Source organism: Trachemys scripta, chromosome 10 (genome assembly GCF_013100865.1).
Source record: "Trachemys scripta elegans isolate TJP31775 chromosome 10, CAS_Tse_1.0, whole genome shotgun sequence".
In the NCBI taxonomy this organism is placed as follows: Eukaryota; Metazoa; Chordata; order Testudines; family Emydidae; genus Trachemys; species Trachemys scripta.
This window is the reverse complement of record NC_048307.1, coordinates 43,160,829-43,176,383: the sequence shown is the minus strand read 5'-3', so window position 1 is coordinate 43,176,383 and position 15,555 is coordinate 43,160,829. Positions and strand designations below refer to the sequence as shown.

At 48.8% G+C, this 15,555-nt stretch overlaps 1 protein-coding gene across 1 annotated transcript in view; it reads right to left on the bottom strand.

Annotated features, from left to right (window-relative positions):
• Positions 1-1,039: 1,039 nt before the first annotated feature.
• Positions 1,040-15,555, bottom strand: part of HEXA (hexosaminidase subunit alpha) — a 36,461-nt gene continuing 21,945 nt past the window's right edge. Inside the window, exons 9-14 of the mRNA XM_034783447.1 lie at positions 14,789-14,875; positions 14,276-14,348; positions 12,720-12,900; positions 12,165-12,255; positions 3,315-3,419; positions 1,040-2,690 (exon numbers count right to left, since the gene is read on the bottom strand). Of these exons, the coding sequence (XP_034639338.1) occupies positions 2,627-2,690; positions 3,315-3,419; positions 12,165-12,255; positions 12,720-12,900; positions 14,276-14,348; positions 14,789-14,875 (601 nt within the window). The 3' untranslated portion in view covers positions 1,040-2,626. The remainder of the gene's footprint in view (positions 2,691-3,314; positions 3,420-12,164; positions 12,256-12,719; positions 12,901-14,275; positions 14,349-14,788; positions 14,876-15,555) is intronic.

Genomic DNA, 15,555 nt, shown 5'->3' with positions numbered 1-15,555 from the left:
AAAAACACCAAGTAGTGCCAGTATCACGATGAAATCATGAGAGCTGGCAACACCTTTTAAAATAAAAATGTATCTGGATTTTTCAGAAAATTTCTCTCAATAAGTTGAATGATGTTTAAAACAGTTACAAAGCTACATGGATAAAAGCAATACTATTGCCTAGCTCTTCTATATTGCTTTTCATCCATAGACTTCAAAGCGTTTTTATCATCCCCATTTTACAGATGGGAAAACTGAGGCATGGAGAGGGATAAGTGACTTGTCCAAGGTCACCCAGCAGGCCTGAAGCAGAACCAGGAATGGAACCCAGGTCTTGAGTGCCAATCCAGTGCTCTAACCACTAGGAAACACAGCTTTCCAGTGATCTTTATCATAAAAATCATGCATATTAAGCCACTTGCAACTAAAGGTACCAATTTTTAATACTGCATTTGGGAAGTCTGCCTCATTCAGCACAGGTTGTGTGACACAATCCAATGTACTTTGAAAACAGCAGTTTCCTGTTTTCTTTTTTGTTTTGTTTTTTAGTAACATACGTTGTAGGCAGTAAATTAATTTACCCCAGTCTTTAAATTAGATAGAGTGATTAGGCTGTTTCAACCGTCTTACTCTGTAGGTCACGGCACTGCCCAGATTGCTGCCTGGAAGGGGCACTCTGCTATGGAAAAGGTTGGGACGTGCAACACTATTTCATATTATAATGCAGGGTCCCTGAAAATGCTCCCTCTCCTTGCCTCCATTTAATAGCACCCTCCATGCATATGGGCCAGTACTGAGGGCTTTAGCTCGGCAGTGACTTTCAACCTTTTTTCATTTGCAAACCCCTAAAACATTTCAAATGAAGGTGTGGATCCCTTTGGAAATCTTAGACACAGACTGCGGACCCCCAAGGGTCTATGGACCACAGGTTGAAAACCACTGGCCTACATAAACAGCAGATCTCCCAAGATAGTTCCCTAGTGGGGACAGGAGGACTGCAGACAATCATCCCTTTAAGAATATACTCTAGAACTAGAGATGAAAAATAAATTCAAACTCAGCCACTTCCGGATATTTTTAATGAAAATTTAACAATCATAACATCTGAACAGTTGTGAGAAGTGACAGCCAGAAGTGGCTCATTTAAAGCAAAGCTGCATAGCGTTCCTGCAGTGCAGCATCTTGTCCAGTACAGAAAAATTAACCCAAAACCAGATACCAGTTGGACTTTCACCAGGAGATCCTAGCTGTCAAAGACAAGTGTCTCAACTCACTGATCATCTAGTGAACAGCTGAGGTGGTCCCTGTCTCTAGGAGTGTACAATCAATTCAAATGAAGACAAGAAGATAAATCTGAGCCAAACCTCGCTGCAGGGACTCCACCGGGAGGTTGGATACACTGACTGAGTCCTGTGTGAGGCTGCATACCCAACAAAGGGACTGGCCAGTGAGGGCCCAGCTGGGATTGTAGTATCATTGGGCAATTCCCTTAGAGCTTCCTAAAAAGGAGAAGGCAAGAACGAAGCTGAGGGAGGAATCTGGAGTGATTGCCTCATAGAGGCTTTAGGGGGCCACACTCTTGAGACAGGCAAGAGAAGACGACAACATCCAGGGTAAGGAGCAGAGAGAGTGGCATGAAGAGGAAAGCACAACTGGGCTGTAGGCAGAGTGGTTAGGAGGAACAAAGGGAAAAGAAACAGCAGAACAAACATGGGCTGGGCTGAATGGCCTGGGGTAGCTAGCCCCCACTAACAGCTTGTGCATTGTTGCAGAGAAAATCTTACATGCCAACGGTATGTCCACACTAGGAAACAAGTGGAGGGTGTTACCACACAGTAACAGTTTAGCATGGAGAAAGTAGTCTGTAGTTTTAACACCTTCAGTGGTCAAGGTAAAAGCTAGGCAGAGCCTAAGGTTTCATCTGACCAACTAAGACTACAACTGCCTGCCCCGCCTGGCTAAACCCTTTGTGCCCCCAAGATCAGTCACAAGTTATACAGTTAGGCACACAGGACGAGCCAGGCTTCCCAGCAATATCATCATGCTCAGGCATGTCCAGGGCAGGGAGCAAACCCTGAGTTGAGGCCTCTGCTCCCAGAGGTAGGCAGGCATGGAGGTAGATGGGAGTGGAGCTGTTCTGCTGCACTAGGAGTCGGGTGCAGTAGCACATGCAGTGCACAGGCAGGGCAGGGTCTGCAAGTTCCCCTGCTGGTGGGAGGTGATGGGTGTCTGCTCTGAAGTGACTCTCACACTGGTACTGTGGCGCTGCATGTGTCACTACAAAGTAAAGAGGGTTTGTAGCTGCCAACCCGGCAGGCTCCAGCCTGGGCTCTTCCACACACCAAACCCTGTGCATCCCCAGTGCGATAGCTGACTGGAGCCCAGCAAGCTACCTGCTGCGGATGGGCCAGGAGCCTCTCACAGCCTGCTCTAGCACTGGGACAGACTGGAGAGGCACCTTCTCTCTTTGGGACTCCTCCTTTATTGGATTTAAAATTCAAACAGTAGAAAAAAAGCAAAATATCTAAATCGGCTCATTGCAAGAACAAGAGCAACAGGGACGCCCTGTAGCAGATGGGAGCAGCTATCGTCAGAGATACACACACAGCATACAGGGCGAAGGGGTGGGGGCAGCTGAGTTCTCCATTCAAAACCCACTGTATTCAGCATCACAGTATCCTGTAAAGAGAGGCTGCGCCTGGATGCCTCGCCTGGAACAGAAGAGACACAGGGATGTTACACAGAACCCAGGCATTCAGGCTTCCAGTCCTTAAAGGGGAAGGAGTTACTCTTAAATTTTTGGTGCTCTGATGAGGGTGATGTGCTGAAGTAAAGGGTTAATTTCTTCTCTCCCCGGCATACTGAAGTTTTGAGGTATCTGATGATATTTTAGGGCTCAGGAAAGTGAGGGATAAGATCAGTTTTCACAGGCTAAGCAGGGTGAAGCCTGGTCTTTACTTGAAGGGAGACCTCAAGAAAAATTCATATGCTACAAGAAGCAGTGTTGGCAACTCTGTAGGGAGTGCTCTGCCATTGAATCAATACTGAACCAATGCTTCAGCATGGCACTACAGGTGCTGTGTTGCTGCGTGGTGCCATCTACCAGAGTTGGCAAACTAAGGTCCGGACCACTCATGGGTATTAATGATGCCATGGCACTTTGCATAAGCCCAGTGCCCTGGTGAAATCCCAGCTCCCAGTTACAGTCTGCCTCCCTAGATTCCCTAGCAGTTCCAAGAGGACTGCTCACTGCTGCTCCACCCCAGAGGTGACTCAGTGATTTCCTGTGTCTAGCTGGGGTCTTGGATGAAAGGAGCTAGGCCAGTCACCATTACCTGAGCAGCGTGCAGCGGAAATCTGCCAGTCGTATATACGCATCTTGCAGATCTGTCACCGTCTTATTGCTCCACAGCCTCTCAGCTATGGCCCCAGCTCTTGGCCTTGAGGAAATGAGATGCAAAGATGTGTTATTCTACACAGGAAGTCAGAGAGCTGCTAAGAGTAGGCACTCCCAAACACTCCTGCACTGAACTGTGAGATGAGACTTTTTCTACTAAGGCAGAAATGCAGGGATGTCAGCAGAAAAGCTGGACTAGCCTCCTGGGGAACGCAAAAGGCTACAGTAGCAATCCCTGAGAGCGGAGAGGCATTACTAACACCCAGGTCGCTATACTTTGCTATTCGTGGGGTCAGCACAGACATGATTTAACTGAACAAAAGCCTCTCCAAGGGCAGGAAAAATTGGAACAATAATGGAGGAGGTTGGGGAGCTGTGAGAAGAAGATTGTCAAATATGCCTTGAATATTATTAGTAACTATTAGTCCTTAAGACCTTAAAAGAGAAAAGCAACCATTCTATTCCCTTCTCCATGAAAACTTGTCTGTTCCAAATGTTAGTTTCTCCTAAAGCAGACGTGGGCAAACTACAGCCCACAGGCCACGTCCGGCCCGCGGGACCGTCCTGCCCAGCCCCTGAGCTCCCAGATTCATAGATTCTAGGACTGGAAGGGACCTCGAGAGGTCATCGAGTCCAGTCCCCTGCCCGCATGGCAGGACCAAATACTGTCTAGACCATCCCTGATAGACATTTATCTAACCTACTCTTAAATATCTCCAGAGATGGAGATTCCACAACCTCCCTAGGCAATTTATTCCAGTGTTTAACCACCCTGACAGTTAGGAACTTTTTCCTAATGTCCAACCTAGACCTCCCTTGCTGCAGTTTAAACCCATTGCTTCTGGTTCTATCCTTAGAGGCTAAGGTGAACAAGTTTTCTCCCTCCTCCTTATGACACCCTTTTAAATACCTGAAAACTGCTATCATGTCCCCTCTCAGTCTTCTCTTTTCCAAACTAAACAAACCCAATTCTTTCAGCCTTCCTTCATAGGTCATGTTCTCAAGACCTTTAATCATTCTTGTTGCTCTTCTCTGGACCTGCTCCAATTTCTCCACATCTTTTTTAAAATGCGGTGCCCAGAACTGGACACAATACTCCAGCTGAGGCCTAACCAGAGCAGAGTAGAGCGGAAGAATGACTTCTCGTGTCTTGCTCACAACACACCTGTTAATACATCCCAGAATCATGTTTGCTTTTTTTGCAACAGCATCACACTGTTGACTCATATTTAGCTTGTGATCCACTATAACCCCTAGATCCCTTTCTGCCGTACTCCTTCCTAGACAGTCTCTTCCCATTCTGTATGTGTGAAACTGATTTTTCCTTCCTAGGTGGAGCACTTTGCATTTATCTTTGTTAAACTTCATCCTGTTTACCTCAGCCCATTTCTCCAATTTGTCCAGATCATTTTGAATTATGACCCTGTCCTCCAAAGCAGTTGCAATTCCTCCCAGTTTGGTATCATCCGCAAACTTAATAAGCGTACTTTCTATGCCAAAATCTAAGTCGTTGATGAAGATATTGAACAGCGCCGGTCCCAAACCAGACCCCTGCGGAACCCCACTCGTTATGCCTTTCCAGCAGGATTGGGAACCATTAATAACAACTCTCTGAGTACGGTTATCCAGCCAGTTATGCACCCACCTTATAGTAGCCCCATCTAAATTGTATTTGCCTAGTTTATCGATAAGAATATCATGCGAGACTGTATCAAATGCCTTACTAAAGTCTAGGTATACCACATCCACAGCTTCACCCTTATCCACAAGGCTCGTTATCCTATCAAAGAAAGCTATCAGATTGGTTTGACATGATTTGTTCTTCACAAATCCAGGCTGGCTGTTCCCTATCACCTTACCACCTTCCAAGTGTTTGCAGATGATTTCCTTAATTACTTGCTCCATTATCTTCCTTGGCACAGAAGTTAAACTAACTGGTCTGTAGTTTCCTGGGTTGTTTTTATTTCCCTTTTTATAGATGGGCACTATATTTGCCCTTTTCCAGTCTTCTGGAATCTCTCCCGTCTCCCATGATTTTCCAAAGATAATAGCTAGAGGCTCAGATACCTCCTCTATTAGCTCCTTGAGTATTCTAGGATGCATTTCATCAGGCCCTGGTGACTTGCAGGCATCTAACTTTTCTAAGTGATTTTTAACTTGTTCTTTTTTTATTTTATCTGCTAAACCTACCCCCTTCCCATTAACATTCACTATGTTAGGCATTCCTTCAGACTTCTCGGTGAAGACCGAAACAAAGAAGTCATTAAGCATCTCTGCCATTTCCAAGTTTCCTGTTACTGTTTCTCCTTCTTCACTAAGCAGTGGGCCTACCCTGTCTTTGGTCTTCCTCTTGCTTCTAATGTATTGATAAAAAGTCTTCTTGTTTCCCTTTATTCCCGTAGCTAGTTTGAGCTCATTTTGTGCCTTTGCCTTTCTAATCTTGCCCCTGCATTCCTGTGTTGTTTGCCTATATTCATCCTTTGTAATCTGTCCTAGTTTCCATTTTTTATATGACTCCTTTTTATTTTTTAGATCATGCAAGATCTCGTGGTTAAGCCAAGGTGGTCTTTTGCCACATTTTCTATCTTTCCTAACCAGCGGAATAGCTTGCTTTTGGGCCCTTAATAGTGTCCCTTTGAAAAACTGCCAACTCTCCTCAGTTGTTTTTCCCCTCAGTCTTGATTCCCCTGGGACCTTACCTATCAGCTCTCTGAGCTTACCAAAATCTGCCTTCCTGAAATCCATTATCTCTATTTTGCTGTTCTCCCTTCTACCCTTCCTTAGAATTGCAAACCCTATGATTTCATGATCACTTTTACCCAGGCTGCCTTCTACTTTCAAATTCTCAACGAGTTCCTCCCTATTTGTTAAAATCAAGTCTAGAACAGCTTCCCCCCTAGTAGCTTTTTCAACCTTCTGAAATAAAAAGTTGTCTGCAATGCAGCCCAAGAATTTGTTGGATAGTCTGTGCCCCGCTGTGTTATTTTCCCAACATATATCCGGATAGTTGAAATCCCCCATCACCACCAAATCTTGGGCTTTGGATGATTTTGTTAGTTGCTTAAAAAAAGCCTCATCCACCTCTTCCACCTGGTTAGGTGGCCTGTAGTAGACTCCTAGCATGACATCTCCCTTGTTTTTTACCCCTTTTAGCCTAACCCAGAGACTCTCAACACTTCCGTCTCCTATGTCCATCTCTACCTCAGTCCAAGTGTGTACATTTTTAATATATAAGGCAACACCTCCTCCCTTTTTCCCCTGTCTATCCTTCCTGAGCAAGCTGTACCCATCCACACCAACATTCCAATCATGTGTATTATCCCACCAAGTTTCAGTGATGCCAACAATGTCATAGTTGTATTTATTTATTAGCACTTCCAGTTCTTCCTGCTTATTCCCCATACTTCTCGCATTTGTATATAGGCATCTAAGATACTGGTTTGTTCTTTCCTCCCAGTTTTGTCCTGACCCTCCTTTCTCTCTGACAATATAGCCCACACTCCCTCTCGTTTCCGACCCATCTCCCCGGTCTCCATGTTCCCCACTTACCTCTGGGCTTTGCTCACCTGTCCCCGTCGAACCTAGTTTAAAGCCCTCCTCACTAGGTTAGCCAGTCTGTGTCCAAAATGTTCCAGATGGGGAACTTAGTCCCCGGTCCCTCCCCTGCAGCCACTCCGGCCGCGCTCTGGACCACGGTTGCCACAGGGCAGTGTGGGGAACGCAGCTGGCTCTGGCCGGGTGTCACGGCTGCGAGCTCCTGCTGCTGGTAAGGAGGCGGGGAGCCAGGGGGTTGGGTAAAGGAGTGGGGAGTTCTGAGGGGCAGTCAGGGAGGAGGGGGCGGTTGGATAGGGTGGAGGTTCTGGGTGGGCATTCATGGGATGGGGAACATGGAGGGTTGGGAGTGGGAGTCCCAGGGGGCCAGTCAGGGGGCAGGGATGTGGATAGAGGTCGGGAGGGCAGTCAGGGGACAGGGAGCGGGGGCTCCCGGGAAGGGGCGGTCAGGGGATGAGGAGCAGAGGGCAATTGGATAGGGGGTGGGAGTCCCAGGGGGGCTGTCAGGGGACAGGGGGGGTTGGATAGGGGGCAGGGGTCCCGGGTGGGGGCGGTCAGGGGACAAGGAGTAGGAGGGGTTGGATGGGTTGGGAGTTCTGAGGGGGGCAGTCAGGGGGCAGGAAGTAGGAGGGGGCAGATAGGGGGTGGGGGCCAGGCTGTTTGGGGAGGCACAGCCTTCCCTACCTGGCCCTCCATACAGTTGCGCAACCCCTATGTGGCCCTCGGGCCAAAAAGTTTGCCCATCCCTGTCCTAAAGGAACTCAAGACAACAAGAGATTAACATCCACCTCCAGAGTGCAAGACAAATGGGGTTAAGAAACCATAGATCCCCAAAAATAAGCAATAGGAAACAAACTCTGCAAGCTCTTGTTACTCAGACAAGTTCCTCTCATGACCTGCATGTGTATAGAGCATCTTGTGACGCCAGCTGGCTGCTATGAACACCCCATTTCTCTTGCCCATCAAATCCCAAAGGAACACCTTGCTTTCCTACAGCAGTGATCATTAGCCTGTTTCATCCTAGGAATGAATTAAGTGCCAGAGACTTTTTTTTGGGAAGGGGTTGGGGGGGAAACTGAGCAACTATAAATCAAATAAACTGTTCAAATAGTAGCTTACTCAGAAAACTAAAGGTTCCACAGGCCAAACTTCCCAATACTCCAAGAAATCCAAAACAACTAGCTTTCATCCCAAATTTGAAGCTGTACATTTGCTTGCTTTATGAATCAAATACACCCTCTCTCCAGTCTTGTTCCTTCAAAATATTTTCTCTTGTATTGCAAGCCCTCAAGGATATGAAATGCTGTATATATAAAATCAAAGAATGAATGGACTAGATGACTGGATCCACTAAATTTAGTAGAACTATAAGGGATTTTGTTGGTTTTCTTTCTCAATGATTGTTGCACTCTAGAAGTGATATTAATTGTAAAGAACAAGGGGAAAAAGACCATTGACAGATATAAGCACCTATACAGGGTACAGCTTTGAAATATTGAAAGAAATTGCTTAAAGGGAGAAAAGTCCAGTTAACAGTAGGGATTAATAGAGAAATACAATCCTTGAAATAAAGAACAAAAACTTCTGATAAAAAAATCTCTGATGAAAAAACACCATTTACTGGATATGAGGGAAGCAGCAGGAAAACCGAGTGCTGAAATCTGAGAGCTTGTTTGGTCAGTATCCAATTGGAAATAAGAGCCACGCCTCCTCCAACACTCCTTGTCCCTGAAAAGATGTAAAACTGAGGTCACCGTAGGCAAGGCCGGCTTTAGGCCGATTCCCCTGAATCAGGCCCTGCACCTAAGAAGGCCCCGCGCCCTAAAGAACAGCGCCTAACTTAGGCGCCTTTTTAATTTTTACTCACCCGGCAGTGGTCCGGGTCTTCGGCGGTGGGTCCTTCACTCGCTCCGGGCATTTCGGCGGTGGGTCCTTCAGTGCTGCGGAAGACCTGGAGTGAGTGAAGGACTTGCCGCCGAAGTGCCGCTGAAGACCCGGACCACCACCGGGTATTCGAATCAGGCCCCGCACTTTCTAAAGCCGGCCTTGACCATGGGGGGGGGGGCTCAGTTTGCTGAATCTTCTCTCCAAAAAAATGCTGCAGAAGTGAGATTCAATACCAGACACCTGACCAGCCCCTGGAATGGGCAGACTCTCCCTTTCCAGGGTTCCCAGCACAAAGGAGGGGTGAGATTTCATTTCAGAGATTGTATTTCTTTCTGTTCTTTAAATAAAAACCTGAAAGTTCCCTTGTTGCATCACCACCCCTTCTAGTGAGACCTCAAGGAACCCGATATTGGATATATAAAATTGGCTTAAGAGAACCTCAGATAATAACTTGAAGCAATTGCTTTTGATGTTTTAAACTAGTCCTTTGTGTACCAAACACTAGGACCACACTGCTAAGATTGCCTTAAAACAAGTACATCCTAACTCTTTGCAGAATTACTTGAAATATGACAAATGTACTACAGATACTAAAGAACTGATAACTGACAACTATAAGCATAATAAAGAAATATTGGTTATTTGTACTATTCTATTATATAAACAGCATGTTGTATTCAGCATACGCTAGAACTTCAGACATCTAAACTTGACTATAAATCATTGATTATATACTTATGTGGTTCTGGCTTAATAAATAAACTTGTTGATTGGTTAAGAACAACTCAGTGTCCTGTACTCAATAAAAAGGGGTTGTCTGAATTATTTTCCATTCCAATATTGGCTAGAACATTTATTCAATTGACAAATCTAGTTTGTTAGGTTTCAGCTTTAAAATCTAACTAGCACCTGAGCACATTAATAACATTGACCCATTCATGCTTCCAAGTCACTGGGAAAGCAGAGCGTCATTTGCCTGCGGGATTAATGGTGTGGCTGCAGCTCAAGCCAGCACACCCAAAGTAGCTTTAATCTATCTAGCTCAGGGCCCAGATTAGTGAAGTTGTGGGAGCATGAACTTCAGCACAGGTTGTACAAATCTTCCCACAACTGCCATGGCTTCGCTGTTACTGGAATCTGAGCTAAATTAAAGCTAGCTTGGATATGTCTACACGTGTGGCAATCACACCCTGTGATTGCAGTGTAGACAGACCCTAGAAGGTGGGTGATGGGAAAGAAGAGAAATAGGAGTCTCTTAGCAAACAGGATGTTATGCCAGTCCACAGCCAATACACTGAGTGTACTTAAGGAAACCCACCTGCTGGTTCCTCACAGATGTTCCCTAAACAAACAGCACACTGCTCGTGTGCACCAACATGCCTATCACTGCCATACCTGGAAACAGATTGAATGGGGTGGGATGGCAGAGAAGATAACACAGGATTACATGCTCACTGACATTTTGCAGCAAAAACATGAGCCCCCACCCCTGCGTAGTAAAGTGTAAGTGGAGAAGAGGAGAAAGTCGAGCTGAGGTTGACCAGTCTCTCTATAGAGAATTTAAGACAGGAAGGTTGGCTAAATCCTGTATAAGGGCCCCTGGATCAGGTATTGACCAACAGTTATATTCATTCATTTAGAGCTTCATAAAGGGGAGAAGGCAGGAAGGAAACAAAAGGAGGACGGCAGCATGACAACCTCATAGAGGTTTTACAATGCCTCCCTCTTGGAGGAGGTAATGAGTCCCACAGGGCCAGAGAATACTACTGACCCCTCTCCTTTGCCAACTGAGCTGGGGGGCCTGGAACAGGCCAGTTTGGCGTGAGAATGACAGGAGCAGAGCAAGGCCACTGGGTTGGTGGGACAACATTTTAAGTCAATGTAATTATTTTTTATTTTTATAATAATTTAGCAAGTGTTTAAAAAAAAAGCCCTTGGAAAACAAGAGCTCAAGGAACCACTTTGGGCCCAGCCTATGGTAACAGCCAGTTAACTCTGCTCCAGCGGGAACTGGAGACTGTAAATAATTAAGGCCATTCAGTTCAGCACAAGACAGTTAGATGGAGGTGGATTTCACTGTAAGGCACAAGAACCAAAGCCTGGTACCATTCAGCACCCAAAAGATGGGGACTCTAAAGCACTGAAGCAGAGCTGCTCATCTACAAAGGTTGCATGTGTGCCTACCACCCGGGGCCTGTGCAGTTACACTGGATACATACCCACCTGGAAGGCCGCTGTCTGCTAAGATCTGCCAGTACATCTACATTCCGAAAACCGGGAATCCTGCACTGCACAGTCTTCCTCTCATAAAGCGTTGTGCTAGGCACAGGTCCCTACACCCTGAGCTGCTATGGATGCTGCGACGCACTCACACAACGTGGGGCTTCCCTTTTGCTCCCTTCTGTGGAGTTTCACTATATCCAAGCAGACAGCCATAAATCCAGGTTTATAGGTGAGCCAGCCACTGATGGGAGACAGATCGGGAGACCACCACACCTGCTGTACTCCCACTGAGACACAGGGGCCCAATTCTCTTCTTCCCACAATCTCACCCTATCGGCCCCAACGGAGTGGAATTCCCTGCAATTTACACAACTCAGTGGGCAATCGGGCCAAGGACAGTCGCCCATGTTAGAAGAGAAGGGCTCAAGCCAGCCCCCCACCATAGAATATTAAGGTTGGAAGAGATCTCAGGAGGTCATCTAGTCCAATCCCCTGCTCAAAGCAGGACCAACACCAACTAAATCATCCCAGCCAGGACCTTGTCAAGCCAGGTCATAAAAACCTCTAAGGATGGAGATTCCACCACCTCCCTAGGTAACCCATTCCAGTGCTTCACCACCCTCCTAGTGAAATAGTGTTTCCTAATATCCAACCCAGACCTCCTCCACTGCAACTTGAGACCGTTGCTTCTTGTTCTGTCATCTGCCACTTCTGAGAACAGCCTAGCTCCATCCTCTTTGGAACCCCCCTTCAGGTAGTTGAAGGCTGCTATCAAATTCCCCCTCACTATTTTCTTCTGCTGACTAAATAAGCCCAGTTCCCTCAGCCTTGCCTCGTAAGTCATGTGCCCCAGCCCCCTAATAATTTTCGTTGCCCTCCGCTGGACTCTCTCCAATTTGTCCACATCCCTTCTGTAGTGGGGGAAACCAAAATTGGACATAATACTCCAGGTGTGGCCTCACCAGTGCCGAATAGAGGGGAATAATCACTTCTCTCTATCTGCTGGCAATGCGTCTACTAATACAGCACAATATGCCATTGGCCTTCTTGGCAACAAAGGCACACTGCTGACTCATATCCAGCGTCATCCACTGTAATCCCCAGGTCCTCTGATGGGTTCTCTTACCAGAGCCTGGGCGTCAGGTTAGTTACATCCACATATTCACCCCACATGCAGGCCTCTCCGCCAATCACCAGCTCCTTCTGCTCGACGCTGCCTGTCAAAAGAGACACTTGTTCAAATGACAACGGATCGGAAGATGGGATGTGACCCATGGAGCAGAGTGTGCCATGTCCCCTCTGTCTCCAGCCCACAGAGAAGAGTCTGTTACAGCCTCCAGCTACAGAGCCTGGCTCATCAGCTCAAGCCGTAGAGACTCAGGCTTCCCCTGGAGGTCCCCGATGGCAGCCATCAGCTACATGTGCTGAAGGACTGTTTGACTGTTTCACGCCAGAGGGGGGCTGTTCAGTGCCCACCCCCTGACTGGCAGGGCAGCTGCCAGTCACTGGAGCCAAAGCCACAGGCACTTGTGCTCACTTGGTTCAGCAGTAGGAAGTACTCGACTGGCCTGCTTGTTAGTTGACTGACCAGCCAGGATTGCCACATCATCCCGTTGACAGCTAGCTGTGTGTGAGGCCCTGCAGGGGAGGCTGACACAGCCCACATGCGCAAGGGACACACCTTCAAACTCCAGAGGCTCCACCTGGTAAGCTGTCTGCCAGTCCTGCCCATATGAGATGCGGTTGAGATACCAGGGGGCAGACAGCAGGGCCCTGTAACCGGCCTTGGTGACTCGAGCCACCTCCTGCTGGTACGGCCCGGCGTTCTCCCGCCACACGTGGATGATGGTGTCTGGCTTCACCTGGCCACACATGACAGAAACACACATGATGCTCCATGCAAGGGGTCAGCGTGCTCCACTCCCCTAGCACGTGAGAAGAGCCAGGCCGACAGCCCCCGAGGCAATCTGCAGCACACAGCACTGCAAGGCACACACCACCCATGTGGGGACCTTCAGCAGGGACATGGGAACAGTGCAACTCAAGGAAGACCCTCAGTTCACACTCCCCAGAGCCACACACACCCCTGAGCTGTACACACTTACCTCCTGCTAGCTCAGCCCGGGACCCTGCAGCAGAAATGGGAAGTCACTGCTGCATTGGTAATGGCAAGAGTTAGCAAGACAATTCTTCTAGACAACCACAACCTGACAGCAATGCAGCACAGGCACGCTGCGCCCTCATGTGAAACTGACCCCATGGAGGACACTTCTGTCGTCCTTCCTACTCCACGCGCCCAGCCCAAAGGGTGAACTAGGAAGGATGCTCTAGCAGTCAGGGCACTGGACTGAGACTCTGGACTTCCTACGTGACCTTGGGCAAGTGTCTGAGCTCTGCCTGCACCTCAGCACCCCAAACTACACCCCGTGCAAGCCTCCCAGTGAGAAAAGAGTGTGAGGTGCTCAGTTTCTATGGCAATGAAGGCCGGGTAAGTACCTAGACAGCTCGCTCCCAGGGGAGTCCCTGCTGCTCTTCCCCTAGCTGACACCCTCTCTGACCCACACAATCCCCTCATGGTACCAGGCAGAAGTGGCTGGCTTCAGCTGGGGAAAGAGAAGCAAAAGGGGCCTGGAGAGAGAGATGCTGGGAGTGCCTTCCCTGAGTGGGTAGCAGCGAGGCTGCAGCAGCAGGGCAGCTCTAAGTTCTCAAATGCCATGCCAGCAAATGACAGTGCCTGGTTGTATTCCTCACCCATCCCCACCACCAGGAGGGCCGTGGTGTGAGCCAGCGCCCTGCGCTGGCCTGGAGTGGGTATAGCGAGTAGCTGATACAGTAGGCTGTGACCGAATAGCCACAGGTCGCGAACAGCACACCTGCTGTGGAGGAAGCTATGGGCCCAAAGGGAGAGCGTGCCCGGGACAGGATCAAAGATCTGCCTCTTATGGGATCAGGCCACAAGGAGCCAGGGGAAGAGCCATGGCCAACAAGAGGGAAAAAGCCCATGGGCGAGGGTGGAGGATTTCCCCCTCCTCCCCCACCAACCCCTGGCCCAAGAGCAAACCCAGTGCCTGGCAGAGCCCAGCAGGGGATGGGGCAGGAGGAGACCATGCAGTAAGCAAACATCCCTCCATCAACACGCAGCCAGGCCCCTCCCTTCCCAAGGCACACTGGGACACACTGCACTGGTTGTTGCTGAGAGCCAGGGGCCTGTAGTAGGGAAAACAGAGCAGCTCTCACCTTCACACCATTATCAAACACCTCCTGCCACACCACATAGCCCTTGCCATAGGAAGAGATGATATCCAGCAACCTGGAGCCAGGAGAGAAGCAGTACAGAACAAACAGGGACAGCTACAGCCAGAGCCTCCATCACTTAAGTAAGGGCCTGTGTCTAGACAGGAACATTACCTAGACCAGGTGCTTGCAGCAAGACAGGAAGTTACCTTGGTTCTCTCCCTTCCCCATTCCAAGACAGGTCCTAAGCAGGGCTCCCAGTCCATCCCCCACCCACTATCCAGAGCCATCACCAACCCTGGACCCCTTTGGGGGTAAACTCTTCACACAAGCCTGTGCGGGACAAGATATGGTGGGGCCATACCCAGGTACCAGCTTTGGAGTGGTGGTGGGTATTCTCAAGGGGTCCTGCTCCCCAGGAGGAAATAGAGTGGTGGGGTGGATGTGTGAGCCACAGAAGGCAAACTGGTTGTGCTGCAGCTGCTGCTCTCTGTAGGCCCCTGTCACGGCCCTCACCTCTGGATGTAGAAAGACTCCAGTTTGGCGTAGTCTTGGCCAAACCCCATCTGCTGCATGAAGGCCTGGATTTCGGGATTCGACCTCCTGCACGCCAAAGAGAGGAGCAGTATAAAATCACAGGCCACGCTGCAGAGTGTCCAGTGCCCTGGGGACATGTGCCAAGAGTGACAGGAAGGAGAGCAAGTCACGGGGTTGCTATGCCACGCTGGCCCTCTCTCCAGAGTGGGAGGGATCGTCCCCGATGGCCCCATTGATGCAAGCCTGAGAGCTGTCTCTGGATGAGCTGGTGGTGTCTGCTTCCCTCAGGCAGCTGCTCAGCGCTGTCTCTTGCCTGTGTAGTTAGACAAAGACTGGGGGCTGATTTGTTTTATTAGGCCAAGAGTGACTGCTAGTGAGGAAGGATGGTCTGTGGCCAAGGCACAGCTCAGGGGACTTGGGTTGTGTTCCCAGCTCTGCCACAAACACAGTGTGATCTCATGCCTCTCTGTGCCTCAGTCCCCCCCTCTGTGCAATGGGGATAATAGCACTGCCCTGCCTCCCTGTCTCTCTTTTCTATTTAGCCTGGAAGCTCCCTGGGGCAGGGACTGTCTCTTGCTGTGTTTACGTACAGTGCCTAGCACAGCAATGTGCCAAGCTCATTTGGGGCTTCTAAGCACTGCTATAATCCAGACCCTTCCTAGCTAGTGATCAGAGTCAACAGTCCAAGGCCATTTACTCCATGGACCTGTCCCTGCTATCCTGGCCCCCGTCGAGCAGCTACAAAG